General features: G+C 39.3%; 1 protein-coding gene across 1 annotated transcript in view; it reads left to right on the top strand.

The window, feature by feature from the left end:
- TBX18 (T-box 18) overlaps positions 1-10911 on the top strand; it is a 22029-nt gene extending 11118 nt beyond the window's left edge. Inside the window, exons 5-6 of the mRNA XM_017742909.1 lie at positions 3603-3697; positions 6262-10911. Of these exons, the coding sequence (XP_017598398.1) occupies positions 3603-3697; positions 6262-6986 (820 nt within the window). The 3' untranslated portion in view covers positions 6987-10911. The remainder of the gene's footprint in view (positions 1-3602; positions 3698-6261) is intronic.
- Positions 10912-11559: the final 648 nt, after the last annotated feature.

The following is an 11559-nucleotide window of genomic DNA, read 5'->3' as shown; positions in this document are numbered from 1 at the left end:
AGAATCAGTTTGTGAAGGCTGTTCAATTTGAACATTTGTACTTAGACACAAACTAATTTGAGAGCTCGTACTCCTTGAGGGACCACTCAGTAATGTTCTCTGTGGTGAGCTCACTTTGTTACACCTCTGACCATCTAGGTCAAGAACAGGCTGGCACTCATGAACTCAAGTTTCCTTTCAGTGGAAGCAGTGAGACACCATGAAGGCTGCAAATGGACTTAATGTATCCTCAGGTCCGTGATTTCATGCTGCGCTTGAAATCTCCTCTTTCTCCTGGCTGGAGACACAAGTTACAGATACCCTTGTCAAACTCTAAGCCCAGGTTCTCTTGCATGGAAGTGGCATATAGCACAGCTGGACGGCTTGTTTCCTCCTAAAGGGGGAGAAACTGCTTTGTGCAGTAACCTTACATTGAGTATACTTGCCTAGGAGGTGGAAGACCTGTGTTCAAGGGTCTACTTAGTCTAAGAAGTTTTAAATCCACTTCCTAGGTGAATACCTTTTCTAGCAGGCTATAGAAGACCTTGAAATGAGACTGGTTTCCACCTCTTCTGTTGCGGATGGACTGATTAATTGCTTATTCTCTCTTGATCCACGAATCTTTCAAAATTGCAATGGGAAATCTGAGTAGTGCAAAGTGGAGATTTGGGTCTGGTCCGGGCTGCCAGGGCTGATGAGGTATTTTACCCAACGACTGTTTAATGCAAGCTAATTAAGCCTGCTTTGAATTGTATGTTAAACCATTTCAGCTAAAAAAGCACAGTAATTTATTGTGGTGTATATTATACTTCAGTTCCAGTCAACCACATTGCATTTGGTGTCTGCAGCTGCTATATTTATGACAAGCCTTGCAGAGAAGGGAGCAGACTGTGTGCTGGTAGGAATGATCAGAGAGTTTCTTTTTGATAGTTACTTTATTGAGCTTGTCTGTTAGCAGATGCTACAGCATTAAAGCCTGTTTTGTGCCTACACCTGATTTACATGCAAGCTGAGACTGGACAGCAAATGAGAGTAGTTTTTAGAAGATGAATACTTACAGAAAGGATGAGGTTTTTGTAAAGACTTACAGGCATTCACTGTTAAGTATCTTTTCAGTATCTTTGAGATTTTGTCTTCTAGCAAGAAATAATTATCCATGCTCTGCAGCCCAAATGGGATGTCCCAGGCACTGACATAAATAGAGTTTGGCAGTCCTTTGTAGCCTTCTAGTTAGAAATTAAGTGAACAGCAGCTTCCAGGTAAATGCAGTGTCTGAAGCAAAACATGCTCTGTGTACTTTAGGAAGAAAAGGGTTGCCATACGTGCCCTGTTTGAAAGCTCTCTCTCATAGACAGTGTCTCTGTTACGCTTGCTCTTTGCAGAACTATAAGATAAGTACTAAGGAACTTCCTAAGAAGTGTGAAATCCTGATCCTCTGAAACGTACAAGTTTAGGTAGACTTGGAATTTCTTCCATTATGTTATATGAAACAAGAGAAGATACCCTTTAAAACAGAAAGGAAAGAACTGTTCAGAAACCAGTTTTGAACAGGTCTTAAGATGGCAGGACAGCTCTGGTATTACCTGAGGACAGTGTAAGAGTACTGCATCTGCAGCCGCACAAATACAGTTATGGGACTGGGTGTATCCAGAGAGGTGTTTTTTGTTTGGCTGCTAAGAATAGTCTTTAGAAAGACTATTTAGAAAGACTTCTTTTCTAATAGCATTAGAAAAAAAGCTGGATATTTTGTATGGAAGACAGTTATTTTTTATGGAAATGGATTAAGAAGGCCAGTCCTGAAGGAAGAGCCATCATCTGTAAAATATTTTGGAGCAGCCTTTAAATGAGGTCTGAGTGCTTTTACTCTACAAACACACTCGTTACAGAATTGACTCTGCAAACTCTTGTTTGCTGCAAATTGACATTGCTTTACTGAGGTCGGTATTGCTGTTTTCTTTTATAGTCTGCATTACTGGGTAAGTGTGTTTGGGAATTCAGCTCAGAATTTTAATTGTCAAGGAAAATTTCTATGCATTTATTCAGTCCATTATTAATTTACTCTGTTACTAAATACTGAAATTAAATGTTAAGGTTCTGTTACTCTCATTGTTCTAGCTGGTAGGTTTATCATTGAGGCATTTTAGTCTGCAACAAGTTTAAAAAAATACTGTGGTAAAATTATACCCAGCTTTTCAGTATTGCTTTAATAATTGCAGCTATCTTACTCTGCACTGCTGCATGCAGTAATTCTGTTTAGCTAAAAATATGCCCTTCTAGGTCATTCCTGTTCAGTCCCACAGGCTATTTTACAGAAATCAGTAGCTTCACCTTTTAAAAACATTCCCTGTGCATTTGCAAAGTGCAACAGAATTTATGTGCTGAGAATAGTTTCATTCTTCAGGTGGGCCTTAAGTTTGACCCTATAAAAACTTTTACTCAGGAAAGGACCAGAATTTCTCCCTTTAAATACTTTAGGAAAAACATAACTGTTTTGTTAAATAAACTTGGGCATTTGATAGCGCAAATTAGGGTGGTGATAAAATGTGGAAATTGTTCGAAGGCATCTTGTATAAATTATCGCCTTGGCTACACTCCTCCAGGAGGTGGCTTTTATCTCCACTTTAACTAGAAATGAAAATTCACCATTACTGCAGAAAATTAAGGCTATCTTTTTAGTCCAGGTTCAGCTAATAAATGCTTCATAAATGTTTCCTGACAGACATTTGTGCTCCTGCTGGAAGGAGCAGTATCAGAACATGTTGGTTGCTTCACATCGGGCTATTTGCATAATTCAAGTTTACAAAGTGCTGCTGCTCGAAGGCAAGCCCTTGTATTTGGTGTGTGCCTGATGCTGACACTTAACAGGCCTCTGGGGCCCAGCAGCCAAAAATAACGCCAAAATTATACCTCTAAGCATATATACCTCTGAGGTGCATTATTCATAAATAATTGTCAGAAAACAAATGGGCCTTTACATTCAGGAAACAGAGATTCTTCTAATTAGTGTCTGCCACCGTTGTCTACACAGTCACTTCTGTTTTCTCAGGACACTGGCAAGAAAATAAACGAAGACTTTTAGTTTCTAAAGGCATTTTGCTTAGCAGGTAGTAACCAAGACAACGTTGCTTTATATGTGATTTTAGTAGCAAAACATCTGTACGCCCATGCCTTGCTCATGTTCTGAGTGTGATTTTCCAGCTCATCAGTAATGACTGGGAATTCTGTTTTAATAGAAGTTGTCAGCGGATTACCTTTTTTCTAGGAAGAAATAGCAGATCATCCCTCTGGATGATCTCTTTAAGAAATATCATACTAGCAAAACATTTAGCATTGTTTTAGCCAAGTCTTCCCACTCAAACAGCTGTCCCAAAAGACCCAAAATATTGAAATAGAGAGCCAGGCTTGTGGAATTGGAAAACACTTTGTGTGGTGTCAGCCCAGTGATTGCAGGTCTCTGTGGTCTCGTGGATAGGCTGTAAGGATCTTTTCTAAAATGCAAAATCAACTTCAAAATAATCCTGAAATCTTACTAATTTTTATATGTTTCTGAGGTAGAGTATCCAGAGATGTGTGGCAAAATACAGGTTGCTTTCATGACACCATGATTCTTTTGTTCTAAATAGAATGGGACTGGAAGCTCTGGTAGAGTCTTACACCTTCTGGAGACCTTCCCTGAGGACGCTTACATTTGAGGATATACCTGGGATACCCAAACAAGGTAACAATTGTCTTTGTGTTCTTTCAAAACAAAAACCAAAGAAGATGAAGCTTTGCCCATCATACCTTACGTAAGTCTAGGTAAGTGTGTCACTTGCAAGACAGAAACTACCAACTAACCACAGTGCACCCAACCCCCCATATCAGCTATTCTAAGTTAGAAAACGAATGCTAACTCAACCACTGTGGCAATAAAAATGTTAGATTGTAAACAAAAATCAGATCACATGTGGAGGAGAATGCCAGTTAGACAAGAACTGAACAACCTGTTCCTTAGCATTATGCTCTGGCTAGTTACAAAAGGTAGAGATCACTTACAGATAACTTCTGTTGTACACACCCAAATCCCAGTGTAGGAATCACTTGTGTTTTTAAGAAAAAAAAAAAAAAAAGGAATTAGAATAGAAATGTTCTCAAAAGGAAAGAAAAAATAGTAGGGCGCTTAATTTTTTTTCTTCTTAGAACCCCTTCTTGATTCTTAAAGACCTGTAAATTGTTCAGTAAGTGGGCCAACAAACTTTATCTGCATCCTAGAGCTTAAAAAATTGGATCTCCTCTCCATTTTGCTTTTTCCTGCTCCTCACTCTTTGTTGGAAACCTCTTTGTTTCCACTTTCCCCATTGTGCAGGTAGTGTCATAAGTGAGAAAAATATTTAAATGGCCTATTTGGACAGAGAATGGAATCTCTGTACTCTTTTCTGAGTTCTTTTATTTTCAGAGTACACCAATGCATGTAGAAAACCTCTCAGCCTTTTCCCAGCTAAATCAGACATATTGCTCCCAATTCTTCACATTTTCTGCTACCAAATTTACAAACATCCAGTCTGCTTTCTTGATAATGACTGCAAAGTTGTTAAACCTCCTCAGAGCAAAAATCCAGAAAATCCAGAAATTCAAAAAATCACTTTTGTCAGCTTCTTAGTTCACTCCTTCAAGAGATCTTGAGCATCAGTCCTTGATGTGGGCAACTAAAAGGTTTTGTGCCAAGTCAGAGATACATTGAGTGAGTGTTGGCAAAGTTTTGGGTGGAGCATGGGGGTGAGGGGTGGTCTCATCAGAGAGGCCTTTAATGAGAAGTTAGATTGAGACCTGAAATCCCTTGTAAGACTCTGTAAGATTGAAAGGCAACTGATGATGCAGGCAATCTGTTTAGGAAAAAGACCAGCTTCATTGGCTGTTTGTATGTAGGAGCATTGTTTGAGAGCACAGGAACTGCTGCTATGAACGTCTCACTTCCTTTTCTGCTGTTACCTGAGGTTAAGAAGATTGTTGAAGTTACTCTTGATATTCTGAGGATGGAAACTGGGATCCTTGCAAAATCTGTAGCCACCTATACCTTGGACATAGAGACTTTCCGAAAGACCCCATTTGAAATTTGTCCTGGTTGTTAATGCTGAAAGTGCCCATCTTCAGGTAGTGGAGACATTGATTGAGATTAAAAGAAAAATATGTCTTATACCAGGATTTCTGTAATGTGGCAGTGTCTAATGGTGCTTTGTGCTTGTGGTATCCTGTTAACAGAGAAGAAGCAGCAGGCAGTGTTCATTAATAATGTATTTTTCTTTTTACTAGCTCAGCTATTATGATCAACTGTTAGCTTATGGACAGCATTTATTTCTTTGCAGCATCAGGCTGCTTGATTGTTAATGTGATTCGTAAACAGGAGGTCTTCCTTTTTAAGTGTCTTCTGCCCGGGAGACTATAAAAGGCCCCAGTAAATTTTTCTACGCTGAGTTTTCAGGAAGATACAATCTTTTAAGAAAAGGAAATGTTTCTTGCAGCTGGGAAACTTTCAGTCCTGAGAAAAGGCTTCACCTGTAGCAAGCAGTGTGCTTTCAGGAGCATTCAGCACTGGGATTTGTAATGTAAAAAGTTCTGATATCAGTAAATTAACAATTTTCAAACAGTTGACTCCAAATCTACCTATTCAAGGAATGAAACAGCTATGCACATTGTTCAGCCTACACTTTTCCTGAAGTTGTTCTGAACCTTTTTGGTTGTTCTCAGAATTTTCTGGTTTGAAGTCAGAAATTTTTTGTTCTGGAGTTTTGTTCTGAAGTTGGGAACTTTCCTAAAGCTGTTATCTGTGAGAGCCTCTGTCATCTGAGCTAAGGAGCTGGTTCCTCAGGTGGTGCTCTGACAGTGACAGTCAGGCAGAGAGTGCTTGAAACCCATTCTGAACTGTAGCAAGAGCATAGACAAGCCAAAAATCATAATTTTGAAGAAGGCGTCCTGTGATGTGGTACTCACTTGGTTACATCTTGACTGCCATGCAATTTCCTTCCATGTCATATAAGGAGCAGTTAACCTTTTGGGCAGGAGCTCTAAGTACTGAGTGATGGCTGTAAAAATGTAACTTCGGTTCTCTTTCTTGGTCAAGGTGTTTCTTTAGATATATGCATGTGGTTTACTCACACATCCTCCTGCACATGTACGTAAAAGTTTTTAATTGATTTGATTTGGATTCCATCTCAAGGGTTGTTATAAAAGGCAAAGGTCTTGATCTGTTACCTAGGAAATGGACCTTTCCCAATGTGCTTCTTACACTGTAATATTCTCTTCCAGGAAATGCAGGTTCCTCTACTTTACTCCAGGGATCTGGCAGTGGAGTGCCATCTACCCACCCTCACCTTCTACCAGGTTCCCCTTGCTCATCTCCAGCCTTCCACCTCAGTCCCAACACTAGCCAGCTGTGTACCCTTGCTCCAGCTGACTACACAGCTTGTGCCCGCTCAGGCTTGACCCTGAACAGATACAGCACTTCCTTGGCTGAAACCTACAACCGGCTCACGAACCAGACCAGTGAGACCTTTGCACCCCCAAGGACTCCCTCCTATGTCGGTGTGTCGAGTAGCACAACTGTGAATATGTCTATGAGTGGCAATGAAGGGGATGCATTCAGCTGCCCGCAGACTGGCTTATCCATGCAGATTTCAGGGATGTCTCCACAGCTCCAGTACATCATGCCTTCCCCATCCAGCAATGCCTTTACTGCTAATCAAACCCACCAAGGCTCCTACAACACGTTTAGACTGCACAGTCCCTGTGCGCTCTATGGATATAACTTTTCCACATCCCCTAAACTGGCTGCCAGTCCTGAGAAAATCGTTTCTTCCCAAGGAAGTTTCTTGGGGTCCTCACCAAGTGGAACCATGACGGATCGGCAGATGTTGCCCCCTGTGGAAGGAGTGCACTTACTTAGCAGTGGGGGGCAGCAGAATTTCTTTGACTCTAGGACCCTAGGAAGCTTGACACTCTCATCTTCTCAAGTGTCTGCACATATGGTTTGATGAAGCCTTTAAGTAAAAGTACAGTATGTTTGGTGTCTACAATGTATTTCTTTTGGAATATGAAAGGACACTCGATGTAGCTTGTAAAGTGTGTGTATATATAATATGAGAGGAAGTTTCACTAAAATTTTGTCTTGCTTGTGGCCAGATTATTCTCCTATTTTGAGTTACACAGAGTTTGCTGGAGTGCAGACTGCTTTAGTTTTCTGGTATAATACACTTAGTTGTATAACACGTTGGGACATATGCAACAAATTAAGTAAGGCTTCCTCCCCTTTCCCCCTCCTCTGTTCTAACCCTTTAAAGAATGAAGTGACACTTGGAGTATTAAACAACACAAAAAAGCCCACTTACATTTCCTACTAGCGAGTTTCTTTAAAACATTCATACAATAAGCTGATGCACCAAAGGCATTTTACAAGTTTCTTCTCTGTTATAAGGGATACAAAGGGTATTTGGGCTTCTTAGTGTTAAGCATCAAGCATCCAGCCTAAAATAGAAGTTTAGCTAATGGATTATTTACAAAGTAAACGGAATGATTCGTTTGCCTTCTCATGATATGCTGTTTTTAGCTTATCAACAGCACAGCATTGTCACTAGGATTTGTTTTTTTCAGCATTAGTCTAGATTTATGATTATATATTTGAGACAAATAATGCGTATTCAAATTGTGGTGATAGGAATAATATAAACCAACAGCACTAGAAGCAGCATTCCTTTGTATGAAATGAACTTTGGGGTGCTTAATTTTTGTCAAAGGAAGGGCTTGATGCATTTTTTCCTCCATAAATATTGCCTATAAGACATTTACTGGACAGTAGGATATTCTAATGTATCTTTGTTTTTGTATTTTTACTTTTTTAAAGGAAAATGCAGGTTTGATTTAGGAAAAAAAAGTGAGCAGGATAAGAAATTCCATTATTGGTTTTACCTGTTTTGTGTGTGATGTGTTTTGGGTTTGGTGTTTTGCTATTTTTTTGTTTGGTTGGTTTTTTAATGAGGGCGAAAGGTCGTGCATCCTGAATATTTCAAAAATGTATCACCTGTATCAATAAGGCAGATGACCCAGTTTGTCCAAAAGTGTTTCTGGAAGCAGAACGTTGTCATAGCTGCCTTCCTGTTGCTCTGGTTTTGTCCTGGAAGTGGACAGGTTTCTTTCATTCCCACCTCTGGTTTCTAAATGGCACTTGTAAGAAAGTAGATCACCATCTGCTCCTGACCAGACTTCTCCAGAGTGACAAGGACACAGAGAGTCATTTACCATGGTCAAATTTCTGCCCTCATCTGCACCTGCACAGCCCAGGTGTGTATCAGTCCTCCCACAAAAGCTGCCTCTCAGCTGCCTGTCTGTCAGAGCTGAAACCCAGAGGTTCAAATTTTAGTGCTTGAGAGAACAGGTCATCTTCAACAGTATGCTAATCCTCATTTATATTGTGCAGGTGATGTAAAGGCATTCTAAGGTGGGTACAGATGTAGTTGAAAATGCTTCCCTAGTCAGCACTGAAGGAGATTAAGGTCTTTCAGGTTTTATGTTTGTTGGATTTTTTTGGTGAAGGTGAATTTTCATGTTTCTCAAGTGTTCCTATATCTTTTCTGGCAAATTGTGGGCTTAAACACTATCACTTCAAGAAAGACTCATTCCAGCTAACATTTCTTCAGTGAGATGGAGATAATGCGTGCAGAAACAGCCCTCTTGCTACCTCTGCTTACTTGGGAATAGAACAGCAATCTTTATGCCTCTGCCTGAAGAAGACTTTATTTCTATCAGTTATATATCTGTGTCTGTTAAAGATATGTATAAAGTTCTCATTCAAAGTTAGAAAGAGAAGAGGATTCAATTGAGGTGATGTGGGCTTGCTTCTTTGCTGTCTCAAACTTCCTAAGTGACCTTTCTGAGTGAACCTAAATTCTCTCAATCTCTATTAGATTTTTTTCCTTCTGAAAAATGTGGTAATAGCACTTCTCTTCCTCTGAGGAAGGGGTGACAGTACACTGAAAATGAAGATCATTACATCCGCTGTGCTGTGGACAGTATGTTACAGATGAATGGCTGGGTAGGGTTCATATATGAGGATAATGAAGAACATGCGTGGTACTTCGGCTCTGTCGCTGGTCTTGGCAGTGCAGCGTCCTTTGAGGCAAACTTCCTAGAAAAGACCTGCAATGCTAAAAGCACTATTCAAACTCATGATAATGGTTTGTGAAATGGTTCTAAGGTGTGTAGGTGATGGGCAAATTTTCAGCTGTCTAAATTGTCATAGATCTCTTGGTTTAAATTAAGAAGTGATTTGTGCTTAGTTATTCCTGCTCTAGCCAAAACTGAAATTTTGCAGTTGGAAAAACACTTAAGTGGAAAGATGGTACAAGTAATCTGTACTTGAAAAAGGGTAATTACCTGTATCAACTTAAGAGCTGTGACTGGGTAGAAATGTGGAAGAGCTAAATCATGCATGTTCCTATAAGGAAAAAAAAAAAAAGGGTCGTGCATGGATGTTCATGGTGGTGCTTCTGTCAAGAATATGTACTTTATTGTCTGGGAATTTTTTAGAACTGGTCTCTTATTTTTCCTCAAATTATTCTTATCATATAACCACACAATATCATTTCATTTGTTCCTTAAAATTTGAATAATATTGTAAATACTGGTTTGTCATTGTGAAAAGACTAGCTTTTTTATCAATACAGTAAATGCTATACATGCATTATAACTATAATGATATATCTGTATTTTACAAAAATGCCACAGAAAATATATTAAAGTGTGTATTCAAACACTTTTTACTACATTTGGAAAGCTGAGAGGCTTGGGCCTATTTTTTTCGCTACAACTTCAGCAAGACCAAAGACAGTGTCTCTAAGGTAAGCTCTGAATTTCAGAGATTTAATACAACAAGCTCCAACAAGTACGCAATTCTTTAACCATCTGCAGTTGAACCTCTCTTATTATTTCTATGCAAAACAATCGTCCCAACAGACGCTGTGTACCAGGAGATACTCAGGCTGAAAGCAGAGCTGTGAGGTTTTTATGTGGGGAAAAGGGACTGAGCTGCTTGCCAGGGTCTTTAGCCGGTAATGGAACTTTGGTACTTCCTCATAGCCCATGTCATCCCAGCTCCCAGGACCAGTTCAGCTGCCCTGTATCAACTGGATTTGAGAACTTAGCACTCCATGTGGGCAGTTTCTTGGGCCAAACTATTCATGTTTTCTCTCTCTGTATTTCTTTGGTAATTTGCCCTTTAGTTCTGCTAGTTCTAAATGCAAAGAGCCATTGATTTTGAAGGCAGAATTTACAACCTATAATCATCTTGGCCTACTGTTACTCAGCAATGAGCACCATTTCTCCCCCCAGAAATACTATTATGCATAGTGGCCTTATTTCCTATTGTACTGCAATAAATGATTCCATGTGACATAGGGCACAGGGCCTGAAAATCTGATTACTTCAGAGACTGGGGTTTCATAGTCACTTAACACCAGCATTGTTGCAAATGACCAGAATTAGGGCAAGAGAAGTAGGCATGAAATGCTTGATCATAAATATCAGGCCTCCAGAGAGAATGAAAGCTTCTGTTTTTAATAAGAGAACAGTCTTCTTTTTTTTTTTCTTTTCTTTTTTTTTTTTTTGAATATCACAATCAGACTCTTAAGAGGGCTTACTTCTGCTTTGGTGAAGAGACAACTGGAGCAACTTGAAAGTCATGGACATTGTTGTCATTAATACTAGTATGCCTGTACCTTAAGCAGTTCAAGAAAAATAAATATAAATCATCATCAGAAGTAGCTCACAAGTTCTGTGGGTATATTTGTCTTGTAAAGATAAAATATCTAATTAATCTGTGTAGAAGTGTGTTTAAAAAGGTTTCAATTTATCATAATAAATTAGTGCTTTTTTGGGGCTGACTCTGCACTTCAGATGACAAAACTATTAATTTGTCAGTTGAGCTCTTCATTAACATGATCCTCAAGATTCAGTATTTTGCCTTGAACAACATGAAGTTGTAGATAGGTCAATTTGAAATATGTAAAACTGCAGGAAAATTCATGTTCTGCCCTATGTTCCACCATATTCCTCAGTTACGTGGTTGATTCGAAACACTGATACACCAAGGTGACACACACTTTTAAGAGGTCGTGACTTGCTTCATTAGGAAATAACATTTCCGGAGAATTCAACTTGCTTTAAATGGTTTTTGTCAGTGCTGTTGTGTTCAAGCTCTGAAAAGGTGTTTGTTACCCAAAAAGAGCAGAAGTCCTTTGCAGTCACCACTTACTCTTGAAAAGCGGTGTTGAATTGGCCATAAAACCATCTCAGATAGTCAGTGCCCAATGCCCAGACAGAGAAATTACATCAAAATGAGAATCTGAATCTTCTGCCTCAGTTTTAGAACTTGAAGCCCGTAAAGTAAGTGTTTTCAAGAAGCATCAGTAAATCAGATCAAATACTGTGGGCAAATAGAAACACTCACCTGACCTTCACTTGGGTGTCACTTTCGGAGGTTTTTTGGCACTTAAATAGTTAATATCTCACATCTTCCACCACTGCAGAATGAACATTAAACTTCCATGAGCTGGA

This window comes from Corvus brachyrhynchos, unplaced genomic scaffold (genome assembly GCF_000691975.1).
Source record: "Corvus brachyrhynchos isolate BGI_N302 unplaced genomic scaffold, ASM69197v1 scaffold87, whole genome shotgun sequence".
Classification (NCBI taxonomy): Eukaryota; Metazoa; Chordata; class Aves; order Passeriformes; family Corvidae; genus Corvus; species Corvus brachyrhynchos.
Note: the sequence above shows the minus strand (reverse complement) of the source record. Positions and strands in the feature narration are given on the sequence as shown.